General features: G+C 40.2%; 1 protein-coding gene across 3 annotated transcripts in view; it reads right to left on the minus strand.

Moving 5' to 3' along the window:
* Window positions 1–27,197, minus strand: part of DOCK4 (dedicator of cytokinesis 4) — a 470,104-nt gene that overhangs the window by 146,064 nt on the left and 296,843 nt on the right. For all 3 annotated transcript variants that reach the window (XM_030826426.1, XM_030826424.1, XM_030826425.1), the window contains exons 15-17: window positions 26,574–26,736; window positions 21,819–21,925; window positions 4,028–4,184 (exon numbers count right to left, since the gene is read on the minus strand). In XM_030826426.1, the coding sequence (XP_030682286.1) occupies window positions 4,028–4,184; window positions 21,819–21,925; window positions 26,574–26,736 (427 nt within the window). The remainder of the gene's footprint in view (window positions 1–4,027; window positions 4,185–21,818; window positions 21,926–26,573; window positions 26,737–27,197) is intronic.

A 27,197-nucleotide genomic window follows, 5' to 3' on the forward strand; every position in this document is an offset into this window, starting at 1 on the left:
CCCAGCACACAGCACTCTGCCTAGCAACCAACTCCACCCAGCAACAAAGGTCTTCTTGGCAATGTGACCCAAATCTTGCAGACTAAAAGAATGATAACAGGCCCAGTGATTTCTCAGATCATCCAGGGAGCTCTCAACCCAAGAAGAGCAGCTCCTGGACTCCATGGGCCATCTTTCATCCCAGAGTCCAGGTAAGCACAGGGCCCAGCTCTTTAACCCTTTCCTAAACAGACATGTGGGCCTTAGTTCAGCAGGTCCTCAGAGAACCTCTTCACCTGGGGAGGGAATAAATTTATCATTCTTGGGCAGAAGTTAGAAAGGCTCTGGGAGATGGTGTCCCTGCATTATTAGTCTCCAAAGCATGTAGGGAGAGGTGGCATCTGGAGGCCAATGAATGCAGTGAGAACTGAAGGCTCACGTGTGCCGAGCACGCACAGGGCAGTGGGACCTGGTAGAACTGGCCTCAGGGCTCCGTGGAGTTGCCAGACTAGACTGGCGGAGAGAGAAGCCAGGACAGAATTTTCAGGCAGAGAAGCAGGAAATTCACTTCAAATTACTTGCTTTAGCAAAACCCAAAAGGGACTTTCTAAGAAACAGAAAGATGAATGAGGGAACAAAAACTCCAAACCCCCCAAAACCAAGGAAGTAAGATGAGAAAGAAAAACAGAATATAGAGAACAGAAGTGAGAAAAAGCATTAAGAATCTCAAGGAGAAAGAGAAGCAAGCTCCACCAAAGCCAGATTCAAGAGAAAAACCTCACAAAGGATTTACTATTAATAGTAAGGAATTCAGTACCAAACAGGAATGTTTATCTGCAACAAACAGGGGTAAGAGGAGGAGGAGGAATTAGAATGAGAAAAATAAAGGGATTTTAAAAATACTGACTTTGAAAAAGAGATTTATGATGTTTTCATAACCAAAAAGCCTGAAAATGTTGACTATTCAGATGTAATTCAGACATCCTGGGGTATGACTGAAACCTTTTAAAACTGATTGGTTATATTTGGCATATCAGATATTTCCACAGAGTGAGACCCAGGGCGACAAAGGCAAAGCTCTATTGTTCTACCCAGTTTGCTGCTTCCCTCCCACCTACTTCCTACTTCCTGCATCTCACTTCAGGAGGCCTCCCCTCCCTGGCATCTTCTCTTTCATAATCCCTTGTGCATTTCCCCTGCCATTCACTCCTCACTTCCCACTCCACCCCCATCCCAGCTCTCACTCCTCCTTTGTGTTCTCTTTCCCTTCCTTTGAAGTGAGGCAGTTGCAGGGGCCAGCAGGACCCTGCCCAATGTGAGGAGTGTGGGGAGGAAGGAGGTGGCTATGCTGGCTACAAAGTGGCAGCAGTGGAGAATAAGGACTAGGGCCCATTTAAGTAGGGCTGGAAAAGAGATTACAGGGGTCCAGAAAATGAGTCGGGACGAGCCTGCCCAACCTCCCTGCAAGAAGGCTGATGAATCTCTACACTGCTCATGATGGAGCATGTGGAAAAGCCCAGTAGTTATCTCCATCTGGATGTAATTAATCATGTATGCAAAATACTTCGAGTTCAGGCAAAATTGCTGTATCCTAGGTTTTTGCTTTTGCCATCTGAGGATGTTAGTTGCAAATTAGGAGTTATAACCTATCACAGAAAATACCAATTTCTACGATTCCATTCAACAGGCATTTATTAGGTGTATATTATGTACCTAATCTATCAAGAGCTATAAAATAGGAGGATGCCATGACCCCTAATCCTCCAAACCTTAAAATCTCTACCTGTTCTGGCAGTCACAGATGCCCAGCATAGTGCTCTGACCTTGGTACACTGTCCATGTTGGACAACGCAAAGCGTGTGCAGACAGACACACTTTGGGAATTCTGAAATGCAAATTTGCTCTAGGAAACTGCTCCTAGAGACCATATCACTTAGTAAATGCTGAATTGCAGTAGAAATAAGACTTGTATATTTTCCACGTCAAGAAAAATGAATACATAGCAATTTAATTCCAATTTGGAACTAGATTACTTTGACACAAAGATGTGTGTTTAGCATGTAAATTTCAGAAAGACCAACTAACTTCCGTCCTCCTTCCCATCTCTTGAAACATGCATTTCCTGGCTCATTTGAGCCATTTCTCATTGACAAGGTTAATCAAAGCCAAAATAATAATGAAGCACTTATCTGTCTCCAAAAATGAGCCAACCATTGCATGGAATTCCGATCCCACTTTCCATATAGTGAGATGTTTAATATAATTATTTCATAAGTTGTTTTTTACTCATATTTACCTGAAAATGTTCTCTACTTTTAAAAAGTAGCAACTTCTAATTTTCAGGATTTGTTTCTGTCTTATTTACCTAATTGTGTCTAACATCCTAAACTCTACAACTAGCACAAATTCAGTACATAGGACCAAATATTTTGATGGAAGAGAATCTATTGTTAGGTTTACCTGTGTGGTAGGCAGAATAATGGCCTCAAAAGAACCTGTTCCAAGAATTAGGAGGGACTACGTTTCCCTCACACAGCAAAAGAAGACTGTACAGATGTGATTAAAGATCTTAAAATAGGGAGATTACACTGGATTATCCAGCTCAATGTAATCACAAGCATCCTTAAAAGATGTAAGATGGTCAGAGTCAGAGAGATATGAAGATGCTATGCTTCTGGCTTTGAAGATGGAGGAAGGGGCCATGGGCCAAGGAATGCAGGTGGCTTCTAAAGCTAGGAAGGGTAAGAAAATGGATTCTCTCCATTCCAGGGGGAATGCAGCCCTGCTGACACCTTGATTTTAGCCCAGTGGAACTGATTTTGTATATTTGACCTCCAGAACTGCAATATAATAAATCTGTATTGTTTTAAGCCAGTAAGTTTGTGGTAGCTGTTACAGCTGAAATAAATAAGTAATACAACCCCAAAATATTCTATTGGGGAAATTCAGTTAAACATGAATGCAAACTGTACTACCCACACACACCTAATCCACATAGAATAAATAAAAATTTCTGTTTAAGGATCTCAATAAGAGGTTGATTTTATTATCTTCATAACTTCTATGAGGGTAAACTGGCCTCATAAAAAAATACCTGAGGTTTGGTAAATGCTTTATAATCATTTATTGAGTTATGCCAATGGAGGTTTTATTTAAGTAAAATCATTAACTACTAAATGCTGATAAAGCCTGGTATAACATATCTTAACTTGGTGTCCTATATAAATACAGCAGCAATGCATGTTGAAATTGAGAGGAGTTTTATAAGTGGTCAAAATTTTGATGCTACATTTTGCTTTTTTTCTGAGACTATGATCTAAAAGAAGAAATATTTCCTTCTACAAATGCTGTTCTCTGACACAGAAGAAGGAACTAAGAAAGAACTAATAACAAGCACACCTGTTTAGGCACAGGTTTTTATGAGACACAATACCTCATTATAAAGTGATTCTTCTCAACATAATGAATATAACCTATTTAATGTAGCATTCAGGGTGCTAGCCAGAAGTCTTATATAACAATGATAAAAAACTCAAAAATGTTTAATTTACTTCCTTCATTACAGAAGATGTTTTTTCATAGCAATTTGCCAAGGAAAAGAGCTTGCTTTATTAATCATAACTTGCTAAACAATCACTGACATAAAAAGTAATGCTAGAACTGAAAAGCAATATGCATCTAATTAAACAAAAAACAGCCTTTATTCTAAAGCCTGCCATTAGCACTGTTTATGGAGCTATAAAACACGAGACTAAGGTGTTGGTATATTTGTTGTTTTTTTTTTAAAGCAGCTGGGTTTTGATGGTTTATTTGAAAAGTTGTGTACTTGTTTTTCAGTACTGGGATAATTTTGAAGTCCTTCTTAAATGGCATGCATTCAACAGATCACTGGGTCACATTTGTTTCCATTTTATTAGAAATCACAAACAGAAGGATCAATAATTTTTCTAAAGTTCTTAACTATAACTTTGGTGTTTACTGAATATGCTTACCAAAATGTACATGATTACTAGGTACTAGGGCTTTCAAATAAAATATTATACATTACCATTTTGTGTGAGTTTTGTGGAACAGAGAAAAGATGTAATACAAAAAGACTCCTTTGTGGCCTTCATGGCTTGATTATTATTCCCAAGGAAAATGCCCTTGGAAAAGGGAAGTTTGAGGTAGCGGGCAGTATCCTGAAGGTTTGTGTTTTCTTCACACTGTTAAAAATATTAAAAAAAACATAAGGGAAGGGGAAGAGATCTCATAAGAATTATTAAGCATAATTTATATTACTAGTGTTTATAAATTGGGAAACAAGTATTACAAGTAGAATTTGGTTTTTAAATAAAATGCAAAAAAACTGTATAAAATAATTAAGCATGGATTTTTGGACTACGATTAATTTGAGTTTGCATCCCAGCTCTGCAACTTCCCATGTGAGTGACCATATCAAATCATTTAACCACACACTGTTTCCGTTATCTTCTCTAAAATCTCATTGTGTTGTCATAAGAATTAGGTTATGTAAAGCCTTTAACACAGTCCTGATACCTTGAAAATGATCAATAAATCATATTTGCAGTGACCATAGTATTTTTTTCAAAAACACTTAAATTCTTACAACATCTCATCTGAGGCAGCTGTTAAACACTTCCTTTGAAAACTGGCAATTAAAAGAAAAGATATTTCAGGTATTATAATTTGAGAGCCCTACTATGTGAGGGAAATCTCTACTTTCATAGAAAATGTCAGCTAACACATGTAAAAGCAATTACAGATTTAGAAAATATAATTTCATATCCCTACTGTAATTATCTTAGTCAAGGATTGTTGCTTAGTGCTAAAACCAGCAGAATTGTTGAGGAGGAATCGGATGTTCATATGATGCCAATGTAGCAACATACAGATTACTTCCTACTGGCAAGAAGACAAATATAACTGCATGTGGGGGAATCGAGCTGTCATTACACCAATGCAAGGCAATGCAAAGACACATATCATCATCTACAATGCATTCTTACCAAAGGTGCTGAACCCCAGTCCACCACATCTAGATTCAACTTCCATATCATAGGAAACACAAGAGATAGAGCAACATGTTGAGCAACACTACAAGGAAGAAACCAGAGAATCCAAAAGGTGGGGGTTTTCTGTAAGATGCTTGGTCTTATCTCTTTAAGTCAGTGTTGCCAAAAAAGGGATTGTTCTAGATTAAACACTTAAGAAACAGATAGCCAGATGCAACATATGGTCCCAGATATGAACAAACCTGCTGATGTGTCCGACTTTTTAAAAATCTGTACATTGACTAAGTTCCACATGAGATAAAAAATGTAGTGATCGGAAAATAATTAACTGAAAATTGGTAGATTAAAACTAAATGTGAAGCAGACCAAGATGATGGAATAGAAGCCTACACTGCCTGTTCCCTGCACCAACCCCAGAACACCAAATTTTCACAACTATCTGCACAAAGAAAAGCACTATCACAAGAACCAAAAATCAGGTGAGCAATCACAGTACCTGGTTTTAACTTCATATCCCTGAAAAAGGTATTGAGGAGGGCAGAAGAGACAGTTCTGAATCTCCAATGCCCTCTCCCATCTCCCACCCCTCCCCCATCCCCCAGCAGTAGCTATGCAGCATGGAAAAAGAATCTGTGCAAGTTTGTAGGAGAGTGCAGTGACTTGGGGGCTTTACATTGAACTCACTGCTGCCCTGTCATTGAATAGAAAATAAAGCTGTTCTGGGCTCAGACAGTGGCCATGCAAGGAGGGAGCATTGAGACCAGCCCTAGCCAGAAGAGACTCACCATCTCAGCAGCTGGAACTTGAGTTTCTTGGCAAGCCTCGCTACCATGGGCTGAAGTGCTCTGGGGTCCTAGGTAAACTTGAAAGGCAGTCTAGGAGACAAGGACAGCAATTCCTAGACAACTCCTAGTGCTAGGCTGGTCTTAGAGTCCATGGACTAGGGTAGCATGTGACCTAGGGAGACACCTGCTTGGGTGAATAAGGGAATAGTAAATCTGGCACCATCCCTCCCCCAACCCCAAGCAGTGCAGCTTGCAGCAATGAAAGTGACCCCTTCTTTCTGCTTAAGGAGAGAAGAGTGAATAGTAAAGAGGACTTTGTTTTGCATCCTGGTTACCACCTCAGCCACAGTAAGATAGGGCACTGGGCAGAGTCATGAGGCCTCCATTCCAGGCTTAAATGACATTTCTACACCCATCCTGGGCCAAAAGGGAGCCAACTTCCTTGAAGGGAAGGACTCAATCCTGGCAGGATTCAGCCCCTGCTAACTAAAGACCCCTTGGGCCCTAAATAACCAGCAGTGTTACCAAGGGAGTATGCTGCAGGGCTTGGGCTCTGAGATGTCCTGGCTTCATGTGTGACCCAGCACATTCCCAGCTGTGATGACTACAGTGAAAGATTCCTTCTGTTTGAGAGAAGCAGAGGGAAAAGCAAAGGGGGCTTTGCCTTGTACCTTAGGTACCAGCTCAGCCACAGTGGGGTAGAGCACCAAGTAGGCTCTTGGGGTCCCCCAGTACAGGCCTAGGCTCTTGGATAGCATTTCTGGACCTGCCCTGGATGAGAGGGGAACAGGGTAAGTCTCAGGTCTGGCAGCATTCACCACAAGCTCAGACAGATAATTCAAAATAGCTGTTTTGAGGAAACTCCAAGAAATTCAAGATAATACAGAGAAGGAATTCAGAATTCTATGAGATAAATTTAACAAAGAGATTGATGAAATAATTAAAAAGAATCAAGCAGAAATTCTAGAGTTGAAAAATGCAATTGACATGCTGACGAATTCATCAGTCTCTTAACAGCAGAATTGATAAAGCAGAAGAAAGAATTGGGAAGCTTGAAGACAGGCTATTTGAAAATACAGTCAGAGGAGACCAAAGAAAAAAGAATAGAAAACAATGATGCATTTCTACAATATCTAGAAAATAGCCTCAAAAGTGCAAATCTAAGAGTTATTGGCCTTAAAGAGGAGGTAGAGAAAGAGATAGTGCTAGAAAGTTTCTTTGAAGGGATAATAACAGAGAACTTCCCAAACCTAGAGAAAGATATCAACATTCAAGTACAAGAAGGTTACAGAACACCAAGCAGATTTAACCCAAAGAAGACTACCTCGAAGCATTTAATAAGCCAGGCACCAAAAGACAAACATTGCATGTTCCCACTTTTTCTGTGGAACCTAAAAACCAAAACAACTGAACTCATGGAGATGGAGAACAAGGGATGGTTACCAGCGGCTGGGAAGGGTAGTGGGAGGTGACAGGGAGGAGGGGATAGTTAATGGGTACAAAGAAGACAGAAAGAGTAAGACCTAGTATTTGATAGCACAACAGGGTGACTATAGTTAATAATAATTTAATTGTACATTTAAAAATAACTAAAAAGTATAATTGGATTGTTTGTAATACAAGGGAAAAATGCTTGCGGAGATGGATACCCAATTTTCCACGATGTGATTATTATGCATTGCATGCTTATACCAAAATATCTCATATACCCCATAAATATAATCACCTACTATGTACCCACAAAAATTAAAAGTGAGAAAAATTGTATAGTGTATTATATAATATCATTTGGGTAAAAAAATCCACACAGAATATACACTAAGGAGCTAATAGTTAACATCACCTGGGTAATGAGAATATGGCATTTTATTTTATTTTGGTTTATCTGAATACTGATTTTAATGCTGTAATAATAAAGGTGATTTTAAATTAAAATTTTGAGGAAAAAATTGTAACAGATATACAGCTGGTACAGCTTAGATGATTCTGATTATACATTTGAAAACTTATATTAACTTTATTCTTTTGAATTTGTTCAAATATTTTCAAGGCTACTGCCCTAGTAACAGGTAGGAGTTTAAGCACAGAATCCCTTTAGTATTCTAGACTATTCTGTGTGACTCACAATTTTTTTTTACTTTTTTTGTTTGTTTGTTTGTTTTTGAGACTGAGTTTTGCTCTTGTCACCCAGGCTGGAGTGCAATTGTGCAATCTCAGCTCACCACAACCTCTGCCTCCCGGGTTCAAGCAATTCTCCTGCCTCAGCCTCCCAAGTAGCTGGGATTACAGGCATGCACCACCATGCCCAGCTAATTTTGTATGTTTAGTAGAAACGGGATTTCTCCATGTTGAGGCTGGTCTCGAACTCCTGACCTCAGGTGATCCGCCTGCCTCGGCCTCCCAAAGTGCTGGGATTACAGGCATGAGCCACCATGCCTGGCTACATTTTTAATAATAAATATTTAGCAAAGACCTAACAAGTTTAGAGAAACAGAATCAGAATATGACAAGATGTTTTTACTAATACACCTGCCCAGTAACAGAAACACCAATATAAACACAATAAACAGCCTCTATAATTCTCTTTTAATATTACAACTCCAAATGGTTTCTTTTACTACTGCAAAGTAATTCATATAGACAGAAGAATGCATAAAACATACATATATGGTTTAAAGAATAATTATAAAGTGAATACTTCAAATGCTTTCTTCAGGAAAAGTGTTTAGGCAAAGTAATGTTCTGGAACCCTAGATCACTGACCCCCTCCCCTCAGTCTCATCCCTGGCAAGTCAAAGCATGAGGGCGGCACCCCACATTCACCCTATCTGGTCTATAGTGTTGGAAACATCCTCTGATCTCTCATCTCTATCCTGATTTGTGTTCCATATGTCTAACCACCACTTCCTAGTGTGACTAAGTCTCATGCCAAACCCAGCCCAGACACTCTGTCCTGCTATTTCCAGGCCTCCTCCCCAAGATTTGGAGCCTGCCTTCGTCTAGTATGATCCATCTGTTCACAGAAATTCTGCCCCTGTAAGCATATTTCTTATTAACTCTCCTCCCCCTAACTGCCTGCCATCTCTGGAGCACTTCTGCAGCCTCTTGGAATTCCTGCTTGATACCCCATGTAGCTCAACTGGTTGCCATGGGATGGACCACTTGTATGAGTGAGGGTGTGATGGCTGTGCTGTATCCTTAGTGGGTATTATGAATAGAAGACTTGGCTGCTTTTCCATGGGCCAGGAAAAGGTGATGTGGTCAGGTCAGTTCCACCAAGCATTCATTCTCACTTCTCCCCCAGCCTGGAGGGTCCAAGACCTCAGCATCTGAGTCTGTCTGAGTTATGACATCTTGATAGCTTCTTACAGCTAAACTCTATCACCCTTGCTCAAGTACAAAATATAATAAATATGAACAATACTCTGGACATAAAAGTTATTTCAAGAGCTTTCGGCAAGAACACTGGGGTGTGTGTAAGAGAGATGGGGGTAGCAGGAGAGAATTCCGCCCATCAATTCAGTGAAGAAAAACATGTACTCTTTGGTCTCTATGAACCCTTTTATATATTTACCAGGGGTTCAAAGCTGATTTTTTTATCCAGTAGGATTACACTAGATATGGGGTTAGGTTTTAATCTATTTCTGAAAAACTTAAGCTATCACACAGAAAATATTATAGCAAATCTTTTATTTTTCCTTGAGGTTTTCAGCATGCACCCTTAATATACCATACAAATACTGGAGATTTTTAAGGCAATCCAAGCAACTACCTTTTATGAGTGCTTACTGTGTGACAGGCACTACTCTGCACTGTGTGTATATTCTCTTCTCACAACAATCCTTGAAGCAAGATATTGTAACCTAAGGAGCTTGTGTGATTTGCCCAATGTCACAATATTAGAAAGTATCACAGTCAGAATTTGAACCAAAATTTGTATTCACAACTACCATATAACATTGCCTCCCTCTACTGTTGTTTTAGCCAAGTTTTGAATTCAAGTAATTAATTCAAATATTTTTAATTTATAGATAAAATACTGCATGGTAGGTATCACTAGGGAAGACCAAAAATGGTTAGCTTTTCAAAAGAAAGGTGTCTTTGTGGGAGACACCCTGAGAGAGGGCTCAGAGTGGTATATGGAGCTGAAATAATTTCAAATGCAATAAGCTCATGAATCTTATAATGAAATGGCTAGTTTATGTCTTCAAAACATGCAGGTAGCAAAAGGGATCATGCAACCTGGATAAGGTAGGGAGGAAGGGCAGGTGGGAGCAGATGGGGCATAACATAGAACTTAGGAACACAACAAATCAGCTAGAAATCATTCATTCTTTCATTCAATGAGAAGGGACAGGAAAGAAATGGGTTCAAGAGCAGTGAATAATACAAATGAGGTTCTAGAAGGTAGCCTTGTAAGGCAGAAACAGCTGTCGCCTAGAGTTTAAGCCAAAAGGTTATCCAGTTTCCTAATACTAGAAGCAGCCAGGGAGTCAGTAAATTCCCCAGGTGGGAAAAGGGTCTACTGTGAGTGAGATTCTGAACTAGAGTATGGACTGGAGAAAACAAATGGGAATAAACAGTCTTCCCATTTGGTGAAAAGCTAAGAGTCAATGAAGTCATAGAAATGAGGCTGGAAAAGTATGGTTTGGCACTGCCTGTGCTTTAATTGGAAATATTAAGTGCAACAGAATAGTGGTTGGGTGCTCAAATGCCTAAAAATCTGAGCAATACAGGCTCAACAGCACCAAACTGCAGATGTGAGATTCTTGTGCTGCATGTAATTGAGAGATGGCTTTGTTACCATGGTAAAAATCCAGCTATACCCCTAAGCTGGATGGGGTGGTTAAATATGGATCATTTGCATTTTGAGGAATACTTGTAAAACAACAGTTTAGGCTTTCACATAGAGAATATTTTTTCTATCAAACCCAGTGAAGGCATGGAGCATGGCAATGTGGATATGAGAGTAAGAAGACACTGTCCTCTCTACTAGAGAACTCGTTTTCTTGTGGAAGACACAAGCACAGCTAAAGTGTTACCAGTGTTATGGCAGATGTATGCTGGCAGATGGATGAGGGAAGAATTAATGAAGCCATTTTTTTTTTCCAGGGGAAACAAGGCAATGTGACCACGGCTTCTTGAAGCTGCTACTGAACTGGGGGAACAAAACGATGACACTGTAATAGTGAAGGATAGTTCTCTGCATTTGCTATGTTGGAATCTGTGCAAGTTATCTTAAAATGGCATGGAGATAATTTACAAATTAGAGAGGAGAGAGATGAGAACCATCCTTGCTTTACTATACTTGGAGTCTGAAATCAGATCTGGCTAGAGAGATGTGCTCCCTCAGACTCTTACAGAATTATTAAAATGCAGGCTTTGCAGCAGCAGCAGCAGTAGTCTCTTCTTTGAGATTACATAGTTTGGCTCACAGTATATTTCTTCCTCTGGAATAAAAATCAGTTGGTACAGCTTATGATATATAATATATATTATATATATATTATATATCATATATCATATTTAATACATATAAAAATCAGTTGGTACAGCTTATGATACAGAATACTGCATTATGTTCTAGGCTACTTTTTGACTACTGTCTTAGATATGTGAAAGAGAATGTCAGCGGTCAGTCCTGGACAGTGTTCCAAAAGTGTGATATTTGAGTTATGCAAGATATATGATTGAGAGATCCACATCTACAATTTACTAATTTAAAAACTGGCACAGGAATTCATAGAATTAGTCAAATTAAGGGATCTGTAACTTGTGAAAAGTAGGTAATTACATTTAAAAAAATACAGTATGGTAGACAATCCAGTTGAAACTCTGTATTACCAGTCAACAAAAACCAGATTTAAATAGTTTTTGGAGGAAAACACCTTTCTTTAGGGAACTTTTTCAAAATGACTAGTCGTCCTTTATGTCACTGTTTTTTTTTTGTTGTTGTTTGTTTGTTTGTTTGTTTGTTTTTGAGACGGAGTCTTGCTCTTTTGCCCAGGCTGGAGTGCAGTGGCGCAATCTCGGCTCACTGCAAGCTCCGCCTCCTGGGTTCACGCCATTCTCCTGCCTCAGCCTCTCCGAGTAGCTGGGACTACAGGCGCCCGCCACCACGCCCGGCTAATTTTTTGTATTTTTTAGTAGAGACGGGGTTTCACCGTGGTCTCGATCTCCTGACCTTGTGATCCGCTCGCCTCGGCCTCCCAAAGTGCTGGGATTACAAGCGTGAGCCACCGCGCCTGGCCTATGTCACTGTTAAACATTTATTAAATTCCCAATATTTGTCAGCCTTTCAGTTTGGCATTAAGAATGTAACAAGAGGCCGGGCACGGTGGCTCACGCTTGTAATCCCAGCACTTTGGGAGGCTGAGGCGAGTGGATCACGAGGTCAGGAGATCGAGACCACGGTGAAACCCTGTCTCTATTAAAAATACAAAAAATTAGCCGGGCGTGGTGGTGGGCGCCTGTAGACCCAGCTACTCGGAGAGGCTGAGGCAGGAGAATGGCGTGAACCCGGGAGGCGGAGCTTGCAGTGAGCCGAGATTGCACCACTGCACTCCAGCCTGGGCGACAGAGGGAGACTCTGTCTCAAAAAAAAAAAAAAAAAAGAATGTAACAAGGAAATGCACACAGTCTCTGTCCTTGAGGGCATTGCATGTCTGATCTCCACACTTATCTGTTAATACTGATTACAACACTGGGACAAAGACCACTAGATACCAGTTCTGCTGGGGAAGGGAAGAAAGACCTTATCGAAAAGGATGGTCTTTGATCTGAGGTCAAAGGACTATTTGACCTCAGTGGTAAAGGATAAAAGGGTCATCAAGCAGGCAAGGGAGGAAAAGTCAGGGGAGGGAAGAAACAATACACTGAAAGGCACAGGGGAATAAAAACACATATATGAGACTATGGGGACACGACCATTCAACGCAATGTGGGATCTTGGAATGGATCCTGGAACAGAAAAAATGACATTCGTGGGAAAACTTATTGTAAAATCCAAATAAATTCCATGCTAACAGTATTGTACCCAGATTAATTTAGTTTTGATAAATATGCTATAGCTTATATAAGAGGTTAACATAAGGAGAAGTTGGATGAAGGTTATATGGGAATTTCCCATACTATTTTTGCAACTCTTCTATAAATTTAAAATATATTTAAAATAACTGCTAAAAAAAAGTACGGGCATATTGAGGCAACTATACATAGTTAAGTATGTCTGGAGTAGGGAATTTTTCAATACATAAAAGTCTTGGGATTACCCCCAAATCTCTTGAATAAGAAAAATCATCTCAGGTGGTTCTAATACTCACCTCTGGTTTAGCTTCCTTGGATTAAAGTATTATCGAGGAGGTGGAACTGACCAGTCATGCAACCAACTATTTAGACATGGTAGGTAAATGTGACAAGAGAAGCCTGTGACAAGGTTCTCTTCATGGCAGGAGTAGATGGAGACAAGACAAAATGCTCAGTTTTGGATATGCTGAGTGTGTGGTGTCTTTGGGAAGACCAGCTGAAGATGTTCAGTAGGCTAGTAAAAGTTTTGTACTAGAAAAACATATCTGGCAGTTAACAGCATAGCTTACCTGCCCAAATGGATGAGATGGATCTAGAGAGTATAAGACACAGATGGTAGCCAAGGGCTAAACCCCTGGTAACATCAACATTTAAGGTATCCATAAAGAGAAATGAGTCCTCAAAGAGGAGGAAGGATGAAACTCAGGAGCACATCGTCAGGCCAAGGAGTGTGGGATTTTCAAGAAGAAGCGTTATTAATAGTGCTCTATGCTATAGGGCAGTCAAGCATGGAAAGGTTTTTAAAATGTCTAGTGGCTTTAGTCCCTGGCTGGGCACTAGTGACCTAAAGGGGAGAAACTTCAGTTGAGCAATGAGGATGTGAGGAAGCAGAGGCAGTGAGGGAAGACAGATTTTTCATGCAGGCTGCATGTCATGATGGGAAGGGAAGAAGGAACATGGTGGCTATTTAAAACAATTTATTAAAAAAAAAAAGGCTTTAGCATGTTTATAATTTGTGTGAATACTGCCGGAAGAGATGCAGGAGGAAGACAGAGGACATTGGGAGGGGCAGGGTCCCAGAAGAGTCAGGAGGGAGGGAGATCCTGAAGGAAGTAGGTGGAAGAATTAGTCTTGAAGTGAAGGAATCCTGCCCCATCCCCTGAGACAGGAAGCCGAAAGGAAAGGAAGGATGCAGATAAGTTTGCAGGTGGCAAGGAGAGAGCACAAGAAGTTAAGGAAGTTCCTGTCTGATGGCATCTGTTTTCTCTGTTAAGTAGCTGGGAAGTGGTGGGGTAGGGAGAATGGTAAGCTCTTGTAAATAGCTCTTGTGAGGACTAGTTTGCCTGCAATGTTGATGGACTCACATCTATACTCAGGCAGATGCTAACCTATAGCAACTGTATAATTTCTTCTAGCAATGCCCTAATCTGTCAGCATTGCCCTCTCCTACCCCTAGCCCTAATTTCTTCTAGGGCTGGGGATAGGAGAGGGCAATGCTTCCAGATTCATCTAGGACTATTTTTTATTTCCTATGCAAGCACAGTAGAACTAAGCATTAAGAGATACCTTAGATAGGCTGGGCGCGGTGGCTCATGCTTGTAATTCCAGCACTTTGGGAGGCCGAGGCAGGCGGATCACGAGGTCAGGAGATCAAGACCACGGTGAAACCCCGTCTCTACTAAAAATACAAAAAAATTAGCCGGGCGTGGTGGCGGGCGCCTGTAGTCCCAGCTACTCGGGGAGGCTGAGGCAGGAGAATGGCGTGAACCCGGGAGGCGGAGCTTGCAGCGAGCCGAGACTGCGCCACTGCACTCCAGCCTGGGCGACAGAGCGAGACTCCATCTCAAAAAAAAAAAAAAAAAAAGAGATACCTTACATAACAATGGGAAGAAAATAGAGTGGTTTAGTGGAGGAGAAAAAGACTGAAAAATAGGCATAGTTAGAAAATCAGAAGGTTGAAAGGCTGTGGTCAGAATACTGGGAGTTTATGATTTTTTATATCAAGTGCTTCTGGATGATTTCATCCACCCATCTATCTAATCAGTGGGAGATTCTGATGGGTAGAGAGGCAACACAGCCTAGGGTGTAGCCATAGTGAAGTAGAAGGCAAATGGAGGTGGCTAGAGTTGAAGTGGCCACGAAAACAAGAGGACAGGAAGTTGGACAGTCAACCAGAAGGAGAAGACTCTGAACTAGGAACTAGGCTGATTGTGGGAAACTAATCAGCTACTTACCACACCAGTCCATCCTCCCCTCTCCTTCCTCACTGGCCCTCAAAATACAAGTTGGTGGAAGACAGTAACTAGGACACATGGACAATTGCAGCGCTGTATGGAATGAGCCTTACAGAGGATAGGGGAGCTCTTCAAAAGAGGGTGGCAAAAGAGTATCTCTGGAAAGCGTTAGGGTATTTGGAGACAGCTGACCACCAGACACTAGACACCCGGCTTAGGAAGAGGGGCTCTCTACTCCAGCAGCTATACAGGAAGCCCTCTCAGCAGAGGAAAGTCAGGTCTCACTTAAGGCAGAACATTTTGGGAGGGCTGAAGATGTAGCAGTATGAATTGGTTAGCATTGAAAGGGCCTTTTGCAGGTCACTTAAATATCCATAAGTGCTAGGACTAAGTCTACCTATTAAGATAGCTTAGTGTTTTCTCCCCACTGTTCGGCTTGATATGTTTTTATACTAAACTTACCAGGTTATTTATTTTAAAATGTTGCAGATGTTTTTTAATTTCTCTCACAGCATGTAATGAATGAAGTATCAGTCAAGTGATCAATTCTTCTATACCAAAGCCTGGGGAGGACAGATATGTTTCTGGCTTGTCTAAGATTTACGGATTATGGTTACAGGGTAAGTCCTTTAGAAGAGTTGGGGGAGCATATGGGGTTCACTAGGGAGCACATGGGGTTCACTGGGCAGCAGGCTAGATTGCAATCCTGTCAGTCTATCTAAATTTTCAGATTCCCCTCATCTTTTCATTTTACTTATGAATGCAAACATAGTATAGGAAAAGGCTACACTGAAGTTTGAGATAATCAGAGAACAGTAGCTTCTACCTGGATTTGAGAAGTCCATCTCAAAGGTAGTGGCCAGTGAAGTGTATTTGTTGGACTACTATGGACCAAGTTAGGGATATAGCATATCCCTATAGCTAGGATATAGCATAAAAACCTGAAAACTTGTAGAGAAAAATGTGGGCCACAAAGGGTTTATGGACAAATTTTTAGGTAACAAAGGTGAAATAAGTTACTCCACAATAGACTTTTACTGTCTATGTCATCATATTAAATAAATCCCTCTCCAACCAGGAAACAGCATCACCTTCTATTTGGCTGACTTTGTACCTGGCTCTTTTCCTTCTTGAATGCCTTGGATTAGGAAGCCAATAAACCCCACTACAAGAAGCAGATTCTCTACTAAGCAAAACTCTAGCTTGGTTGAGTCAGGCCACTTCAGCCATGGTGGTGCCTGACAATCAACAGTGATGAATTTACAAAACCCCAACTTCTCCAAGGCAGATGGTATTATTACTATTTTCTTACTGGACCAGAGGGTGTTTCAGAATGTACTTCCAGTGACTAAAACTCCTCCACTAGAGTGAGTCAGAATGAATGGGGACTTGAGCACACAGTTACTGTCTTCCTAGGCCCCTCTTTTTGGATTCTCATATCAATCTCCTTAAGAGATTTGACTTTTGGAAAACAAATTTGCTTCTGCTCATTCTTTTTTATTTAATTTTTTGCTTCATTCTCTTTTCTTAACTTTTTGCTTAATTCTTTTTTCTTAACTTGCTTTCCAGCAGGTAGCTGAAGAAGCTTAGCCAAATACATTCCTACAAAGTTAAGGAAGACAATAATTCTAACAGAATGAAATACCAAAACTTAAGATTAAATATGGTTATTAGCAAACTAGCAATTCCAAAGGGAAGTTTTCAGGCTTATCTGTCAGCCATTTGGAGATATTACTGACGTTCTGGGGGCTCTGGAAGGACAAAATCTCTAGTGATAACTAAGTTATTTTACTTATCCTCCTAGAGTTAATGATATGCAAATTTTTATAGATTTCAGAGTTTATTTACGTTGGAAACCACTCTAAATATGTAATCAATCAAGTGACGTTGAAAATGACCTTTTCCCTTAGGATTCCTTAGAACCTGCCCTAAAAGGTGAGTCCAGGTCCTTGACAAAGTATTTACTGTAACAGCTCGGTAAGAACGGTTTCTTAAGAACACATTCAGAAGTGAAGTCCAGCCATTGCTACAAAGGGAAACTACCTCACAAATTTAAGGCCTAAATTAGGATACTAATAGCCTTCAACACAGCAGATTTCTTCTTAGCTCACTGCAGGATTGAGTCTTTTAAACTAATTCTTTACATGAAGAGCAAGTAGGTTTTAACCAATACTCTACTACAAACCAGAGCTATTCTCTGTATCATATCTCCAAGACAGATTTAAAGACACATTTTTAACGCATTTTTTTCATCTCTCATCAATCTTTGATATCATGGGCAGTACCTGTCAATGAATGACACAGAACATGGTTTATAAAAATCCAAGACAATTAATGTTCCTTCAAAACCTTACCATAAACATTACTGGCAAGATTATATGACAGAAGAATGGTCTTTACTTACATAAAAGTCCAGAATTAAATAGTATAAAACAAGGCTAAGTTTAAATTTCTGTCTTTTCCTATTTTTGTTTGGTCAAAATGAAAAAAAAATTATTAATATTATAAAATAACACTTGTCCACTAACAAAAAATTTAAGCAATATGAAAATAAAGTCATTAATATTTAAGGATATCATTCCAAGCATCTCTGTATGCACATACATACATAATAACATACAGTTAAGCAATTTTATAAGAATGGTATTATACTAAATATATGCATGTATAAAGTATTAACAATAAGCACTTTTCCTTGCATATAAAATTATCCTGTAAACATTATTTCCACCTATACAATATTTCATTCACTGTATGGGCATAACTAAATTTAATCAGATCTATGTTATTGGCAATTTAAATTACTTCCATGTTTTCCATATTTTAAGCAATCTGCAATGATCATCCTTGAATCACCTTTGCTCACCTTGTCTTATTATCTTCTCCCAAAAAATACCAATATGTGTGGGATGGCTAAGTCGAAGGATATACACATTTAAAATTTATCTACGTATTGCCAAACTGCCCTCCAGAAACACAATACTATTCATATTTCTTCTATAAATGCATGAGACTGTTTTCCTTTAACCTTGCTCTCCAATTCTGGGCTTTAAAAATCTCTGCCAATCTGATAGGCAAAAAGGTTTCGAATTTTTTAACTTAAACGGTTTTCTTTACTTATTCATGCTTTTATTTTATACATTTGCATTTATTATTTTTAAATAGCCTGTTTGTAGCATTTATCAATTTTTCCTTTTCTTACTGATTTGTGATACCTCTTGGTCAATTAGGAATAGTAACCCTTGCTAAGGGTTACCTACGGGGTTATAAAGCAACTCTTTACAAGCTGTGTTGCAACTATATTTGTTTTATAATTTGTTTTCAGTTTGAAATGTGTTTCAGCCTGGATTATGATTGTTTTATCAATAAATATCTTAAATGTTATGTAGCCAAATTTACTTGATTTTTAAATTTGATCTCTAACATTTGAGACATCCTTAGAAAGGCCCTTCTCACCTGTAGATTATAAAAATGTTCACCCATATTTTTAAGGCTCGTACAGATTGACTGATTAATTGATTGATTGATTGATTTGAGACTGAGTTTTACTCTTGTTGCCCAGGATGGAGTGCAATGGCATGATCCGGTCGGTTCACTGCAACCTCCGCCTCCTGGGTTCAAGCGATCCTCCTGCCTCAGCCTCCCAAGTAGCTGGGATTACAGGCACCCACCACCATGCTGGGCTAAGTTTTTCGACTTTTAGTAGAGACAGGGTTTCACCATGTTGGCCAGGCTGGTCTCGAATTCCTAACTTCAGGTGATCCACCAGCCTCGGCCTCCCAAAGTGCTGGGATTACAGGCATGAGCCACTGTGCCAGGCCCAGTTTTATTTCTTACATTCAATCTGGAATGTGTTTTCGCAATAAGAGGAAGGTAGGAATCCAGTTCTTCCCCACTTCCCCTAATACTCATTTTATTTATCTCAACACCACTTATTAAATGGGTTATATTTTTAGCTCATAATTTGAAATACACTTCTCTCTCCACGTTTCTTTTTAAATACTGAATTCAAGGCCGCACAATGATCAGTAGGCTGTGTGCCTTCCTGTCGTGGCAGAAAAGGATTATGTATTATGCTAGGAATATGGTTTCATAATCATAAACTACAAGTGGCCATAAGCTGAAACTGAACTTGTTGGCTCAGTAGTATGAGAAAGAAAAATAAAAGTTGTTATACTTGGCAAGTATTTCACAACTCTGTAAATAAGAAATACTAAATAATCCTATTCATAAAAAACTCAGCTACTTGGGGTTTTTTCTGTGGAGCGAATGCTTCCTGATGGAGCTATACAATGTAGGCCTGCCCCAAATTAGACAGCCTACATATACCATACTGAGTTTCTCTTGTGGTTGAGGTCACATTTTTCATGCTCAAATAAATTTCCCTTTATGGATTAGGATTCTCAGTACTAAGTCAATCTTTGTGGAAGAGCTTCAACTGAGTCAAAGTCCTATTTTTGAGAAAAGTTTTGGCCCTGACGACAGGCACCTGGACAGGCCCATAGGTGACAGGGTCCAGATAGGATATGCTATGTAGAAGTGATTCATTCTTTTATACAAGACACACCCTCAGACCCATAGGTGAGAGGGTCCAGATGGCATATGCTATGTAGAAGTGATTCATTCTTTTATATATCATTAGGAAACGGGGAGCCTAGTCTTAGTTATTTCAGCCTTATCTTTCTGAGCTAAGATTTAATGTTACAAAGACATTTATACGAAGTACCATTTACATTTTTGAAAATCGAAGCTCAAGACATTGCCTGTTATATTATATATCTTATTGGGGAGCCTCAGACCTAAAGCTGAGATAAATAGATCATCCCTGCAGTCTAGTATATGTAGTTCTTCTGTTTGCTTTTCTGGTTACTATGCTTTAAAATATTTTTGTTTCTATTTTAACACTGTTAGCTTTGTTAGCTCTTTTAGATTACTTTATGAAGAGAGAATGTAAAGGCCAGAAACAGAAAGATTTGGCTGTTTTGTTTGCCGCTATTTTCTCAGCACCTAGAACAGTACCTGGCTGTAGTCTGTGGTCAATAAACATGTTGAACAAATAATGAGAAAATGAATGATTAAGGAAATAGACACTGAAATATACATTCAATAAAAATAGAAAATACCAGGTGTGGGCTGGGTGCGGTGGCTCACGCCTGTAATCCCAGCACTTTGGGAGGCCGAGTTGGGCGGATCACGAGGTCAGGAGATAGAGACCATCCTGGCTAACACGGTGAAACCCCGTCTCTACTAAAAATACAAAAATTAGCCGGGCGTGGTGGCGGGCGCCTGTTGTCCCAGCTACTCGGGAGGCTGAGGCAGGAGAATGGTGTGAACCTGGGAGGCGGAGCTTGCAGTGAACCGAGATTGCGCCACTGCACTCCAGCCTGGACGACAGAGCAAGACTCCATCTCAAAAAAAGAAAAAAGAAAATACCAGGTGTGTTATACATTGCCTCTCATTTGACTAGCAATACAAAGAAAGTTTCTGCTTGTAATCTCTTATTCATTCAATAATCTTCACTGAACATCTATCACAGGCCAGAATCCCTCAACATAGCTGTTGTTCTCGAGGGGCTCATAAATCTAACGGGGTAAGCTGAGGGATCAACAGACAGTTCTGGGACAGTGTGATGAGAACAATAGTGAGAGATGTGTGCAGACACCAGGGAGCTCAGGGAAGGGCAACTGGCCAGCTGAGAATATGAGTTGGGCCAGGAAGCAGGGGACAGTTCCTGAGGGAGGTTGTGGCCCAGGTGAGCCTCCAGGGATGAACAGAAGATACTCAGAGGGAGAGGCAGGGAAAAGCTGACTCCTGGAGCCACAAGGGCAGGGAAGAGCAGAAAGAGCCAGCAGCAGAGGGTGAAGAACTAGAAAGTGCTGGATGTGGCTGCAGCATCAAGAGGCCGGAAGTGGTGAGGAGTGAGGCAGTAGGGAGGTAGAAAGCTGGCATGCCCTGAGATGCCTGGGATTTATTCCCTCAGCAAGAAGCTTTTGAATGGGTCTTAAGCTGGGAAGTGACATGGCTGGATCTGCTCCTTAGATGAGTGATCCTAATGTCTGGGCTAGAGGGAGACAAGACCCACGTCAGCAGGACCAGTTATCATAGGTGAGAGTTGATAAGGGCCTGGCTGTTACACAGTTATAGAAATGGAGAAATGCAAATTTTGGAGAAAATTCCCTGTGCACTTAAAAATACATTTTTTACCCTATGGTTCATTATTACTAGTATTCTCAGATAATTACAAGGGGTTCTTCCTTTGCAAGCTTTCTTTTGTTGCCTATTACAATACACTTTGTTCCAAATGATTTTTATGACAATTCTTGATTTACAAGAACTGCTAAAGTTGTCATAATGAAATATAGCCACTTCTCTGCCTGCTTAGTAACAATAGCAGACAAAAAAAAGTAATGCTGACTTTGCTAAATTTACTTCTGGGGATACACAGACCTAGACAAGAAAGTGCGTAATGTAGTATTTAAAAAGTTATTTGTAAGGTTTACTTAACCCTATCGCAGCAATGGAAAGAACTTTAAGAACAATACAGATTTACCCAAACATCCACCCCTAAATTAGGATGAAAACATGAATCATCTCTAAAATATGTTCTAGAATATGACCCAATATAGAAACAATACTTTCAAAAAGACATTCTCCCTGAGAGCAATCTTACAAGAGTATTCTTTTCAGTCATTTTCTTCTCTTTTCAAAATGATAAGATAGTGAGGTGCTATTTCAGCACTATTTTTTACTGCCCATCGCCACCATCTGACTGATGTTACCTTATGCACGATGAGCTCATGAGTGCCATCTGGAAGAGTCCTACCATCTTCTTGCATCAGAGGGACAAAAGAAAACCCAAACAACTTCTTCTCTCCTTTCTCCTTTGCTGTAAAAAACAAAATTACTGGCTTATTTAAGTGTATCTATGTTCAGGTACATAGTTTGTCAAGAAGCATAATCATCAAGAAATATAACCCATACACAACAGTTCCCACTACACAATGCAGCACAGCTTTTCTGATAGGCCATCTATATAGAGCAGCCACCCTCTAATCCCCTCTTCCTGCCCCCTTATCTGCAACTTACATTTCTTGCCTAATTTTCTTTATGGGAATCACTATCTGAAATTGTTTTTTAAAAATCTGTGGATTGTCTGTTTCTTCTTTTTACCCCTAAGTCCCATTGAGGGCAGGCGTCTTATCTGTTTACTTTATTGTTGCAAAGAGTGGTAGGAACATAGTAGGTGCTTAATAAATATATGTTAAATGAATGAACAAGTGAATGAATGAAAGTGAAATGGTTTGTTTTGATTACTACCCATCAAAAGGGAATCTCTAAGCTCTACCCCAGTCCATGATAGAACTTCTTTCCCTATATCCACACACGTAAGGAAAGTAAGTCCTGTTGCAGTTACCTCCTTGGAATAAGTTAGGCACGTTGAAAGACAATATGAATATTAAACCTATAGTTTAATAAGAGCTCACTACTCTGGAAGCCGGAAATGAGGCGATGAGGTGTTCAGATGCCTAATTAAGAATTACAATAGCTAGAAGTGCCAAGGATCATTAGTAATTATTTATAGATAGGGAAATTGAGGTCATAGATGTTAGGTAACTTGTTGTAGATCTCTTAAGTACCATTCCAGTTCTTTCCACCAAGCTTTTTTTTTTTTTCCTCCAAAAATGGAGAAAGCATTAACAGAACCTTGTTTGGTTAACTTGACTCTCCCCTTGTACTTAGATGGGCAGAGAGTTCTCCAGGGCCAGCAGCCTGTTAAGGGCTGGATGGTTACTCTTTCACAAGTGGAACATTATACTTGAACAGAAAAGTTCAACTTTGGGATGCAGTGAGATCTGAGCTGGAGGAGTTAGGTATGGTGATCCTGAAGATCGGACAGGAAGTTTAGCAACACAGCATTTAATTGCTCCAGGCTTAATTTAAGCACAGGGAAGTGGAGCCTCATGCAGAAAACGGTAATTTTGTCTGGGTGGTGCTAGTACCTAATATGAGGACATCCCTGAAAATGTAATTATAGCAAAGGACTTTCTTTTAAAATCACTAATTTCAACCCCATAGAGAAACTGGAAAAAGAATTCATGTTTTTTTAAAAAGTCAAGCAAAAATCACACCAAAGATCTCTGGGAAGAGATTTCCACATCAATGATAATATAGAAACTTGAATTTATAGGTTCATTTAAGAACAACTGACATCTTGACGACATTGAGTCTTCCTATGACTGACTATAGCTCTTGTATCTTTTATAGCAAAACTTCTCAAAAGATTTGTCCATACCCATTACTTCCCCTTTTTCCCCTCCATCTCATTCTTTAACTCACATTTACCACCACAGAATCACTAAAATCACTTGTCAGGTTCAATGAGTTCCATGATGCCAAATCAAATTATTTGTCCTCATCTTATTTGATCTACCACTGGCACCTGACACATGTGATCAATCCTCTCTTGAAAAACTGCCTTCATTTAGCTCCTGGATTCTTTTCTTCCTGCATTGGCCTTCAACCTACCAGACAGTCCTTCTTAATGTCATTTAATGCCTCCTTCTCATTCTCCCAGCTCTAAATATGGCAAGTACCCCAGAGACCCATCCTTGGACTCCCCTTTGCTATCTCAACTTACTACCTAAGAATTCCAATCAGTCTCAGACTTTAGAAATCCTCAAAATTAGCGATGTGCTGGAGCTGGATCATACTGGCCCATAGGAGCTGAGAGTGCACATCTCTCCCCAATTCTACATTCAGTGATGTCATGTTGGAAGCTTGAAACTGGCCATAGTGGGAGTATCTACACCACGGAAATCAACAAATGCTACAGTTCAGGGATCCTCCTCACCCCCCGGTGCTGGCTCAGTAGACCAACCACTGAACTGTATGTTCTCATTCCCAAGTTTCCAACCTGGATGTCACTCAACTGCCCACTTGACATTTTGAGTGTCTAATAGACATCTCTGATTTAACATGTCTAAAACGCAAGTTTGATTTTTGTTCCCCAAACAGATTCTTCCTGTTGTCTTCCCCACTTAATTAAATGATCACTTCATTCTCAGGCCGACATCTTTGGGTCACCCTGGACTTTTCTCCTTCTTTCATATCCAATCTGTTAATATTCTATAAAAAAGAACTGAACCACTACCATCGTAATGCAGAACACTTTAAATCTCTTACTTGGAAGACTAAAAAAAGCTTCCCAAATGGTCTTTCTGTTCCCAACCATACTACCTATAATCTATTATCCCATACAGTAGCCAGACGTATCTTCACTCCAAATCCTCTCGTGGTTCTTCTCAATTCAAATAAAATGCACAGTCCTCATCATGAAATAAAAGACTATACAAGATCTGGCACCTCTGCTACCTTCCTGGTCTCCTTGCTATTCCTTGAAAAGGCCAAGCATGTTTGAAACTCAAGCCTTTTGTACTTTATCTCTGCCTGGAATCTTCTTTCCCCAGACAGAATAGTCTCAATGGCTCAGGCCTTCACTTCTTTTAGTTTGTTGCCAACACATGTCCTTATAAGCGAAGTCTTTCCTGACTGCCCTGTGTAAAATAGCAACACAGTACCATCACTTTCTACCCCCTAGCTGCAATTTAAGTCTTCACTGCACGTCATCACTTGCTATCTGATGTACTACGTACTTTGTTTCTCAGCTATTATCTGTCTTTCCTCTCTGGAATGAAAGCTCTGTGAGAGGGGCTATTTTTTGTGCTCACTAATGTGTCTCCAGTGCCCAGTAAAATGCTTAGCATATAGTGGGTGTTCAATAAATATTTGTTTCATGAATAACTGATGTTTTTGAATAAATATATGAACACAGATAAATATTTGGAAGCCCACTTTATAAAATGATTGCACTGGTTATTCATGGTCTGTGGTATTATCAAGATTTTTTCCCTCTTCTTTACATTTTGCTGTTTCTTCTGACTTTTAATTATGAAGATTAAAAGAAAAAACCTATGAGGAATTTTTGAAGTACAGGGACAAGAAGGTAGAGATCCAATAGATTTTACTGAAAATAGCCTTTATTCTACTTTCCAAGTTCTGAATTAGAATAATTATCTCCAAATGCTCTTTCTCATTTTCCCCACTATATCACCTTTATTTTCTCTTTTTCTTACCTTAAAGCTCAAACCTCATATTAGGGCCCAGTGAGAATTCATAACAAAGATTGATGGAAGAAATAGTATGGCACCATTCTAAGTCCTTTATGTTTTCCCACTTCAAGTCCGTTACATGAAACTCTTCTGGGAATTTGGAAGAATTTTAAGACCCTGCTAGCTCTCTTCCTGCATTCAGATACATCCACACAAGCATAATTTATGAAGCTCCTGAGTCAATTCTGAAATATGCCACAGTTCCAGCAAAAGATAAAGTCCTCCTTCTCTGCCTGAACCTTGGGTAAAATACAACATCACTGAGGTAAAGTCACCACAAATCTTTTGGCAAAGCCCCTATTCCTTCTAGACTGGAAAAGAGCCTGCTGCTTCTTCAAAAATGTGACTCTCCTCGTTTGTTGTACTGCTCCCAAAGCTAGATTCACCAGAACTTTCTCTGGTCACAATGTACACTGGCAGTGCTAAGATATACTCAGGGACACAAGGAATATCAGAAGATTCCTGGACTGGGGGTAGTTGGGGGAGAGAGATGGGGCTTGAGAGGGTGGTAATGAATGCAAAAAAATTGAAATAGCAACATTGAGAAGTGATAATTTTATGGATAGCAATGCCCATGTGGACAAACCCTGTAACAGTTCTATGTCTTGGGTTGTTTGGATCTATAAAATGAGGCTGGATGTGGTGGCTCATGCCTATAATCCCAGCACTTTGGGAGGCAGAGGCGGGTGGATCACCTGAGGTCGGGAGTTCGAGACCAGCCTGACCAATGTGGTGAAACTCCGTCTCTAATAAAAATACAAAAATTAGCCAGGCATGGTGGCCGGGCGCCTGTAGTCCCAGCTACTCAGGAGGCTAAGACAGGAGAATTGCTTGAACCTGGGAGGTGGAGGTTGCAGAGAGCTGAGATTGCACCACTGCACTCCAGCCTGGGCGACAGAGTGAGACTTTGCTTCAAAACAAAACAAAACAAAAAAATCTGTAAAATGAGGCAATTACTTCCTGTTACTTCCAAGTCTTTTTCCAGCTGACATTATTTGATTCTCATCTGAATACTGTCTGAGGGAGTACAGTGATGCAGATACGCAAATCAGATATGCATCTGAACTGACCAAAGGCTTTCCCAGTGGCTTCACATGCCATGAAAAGTCCTAGTGGGTTTCCCCGATCTGTGTGAGAGCTGGATCAGCTCCTGGAGATATCAGAATGGTTAGGGTTGCCTAAGACCACCAGAACCAGTTTAGCTTTTAACGCTGTGCCTCCCCGTTCTGGCTAATCTTTCTAGAATGGAACAAAATGATTCTTACAAAAGTAATCAACTTAAGATCAACCCACATCTTCATGACACCTCAGTAGGCAGGATACTCCAGCATAAGAGACAGGTAGCCAATGCCACCAAACACTTACTGGAACAATGCCGAAACTCGAAGCGGATGTGTGCGCCCCGGAATTTATCCACGGGAATGGGAAGTTTCAGCAGTTCAGACCACCTGGGACTGTTGTTATGATAAAGCACAAAGGAGTGGTACTCACTGGCTGGTGGCTCCCCAGAGCCGAAGGAGATAAAATCCTATGAAAGGGAACACACAGGTTAAAGAGAGCTTCATCTAAAGATCTTTTGAAAAGGCAAAGCAATCACTTTGCTCTATCTGCCTGCCCCTCAAATAGCACTATGCAATTACCTCGCTGGTCCTTTGCCGTGTGTTTCTGTACTTGCTGCTGCTTAGTGGGGTGTATCTATTTAATTCTGATGCTGGTCTCCAAGGATTTACTGTGCCAAGGGTAGACCTGGGTGACACGTGGGAGATGGACGATTGCATGGCCCACTTGGAGTTCAAATACACGGCAAAGTTCCCAACCTGTCATAGTGAAAAGCTTGTTTTGTGCCTCAGTGGGTGACTCACTAAGCACCAGGGCCGACCTTCTTACTTAAATGGGCAACTGTATGTCTCTATGAAGAAGGGGGTCATGAAAAATACTTCTTCCATAAAAACACCTGCTATTCTCGCCCCAATTAGTAAGTAGTACCCT

Source organism: Nomascus leucogenys, chromosome 13, assembly GCF_006542625.1.
Source record: "Nomascus leucogenys isolate Asia chromosome 13, Asia_NLE_v1, whole genome shotgun sequence".
Classification (NCBI taxonomy): Eukaryota; Metazoa; Chordata; class Mammalia; order Primates; family Hylobatidae; genus Nomascus; species Nomascus leucogenys.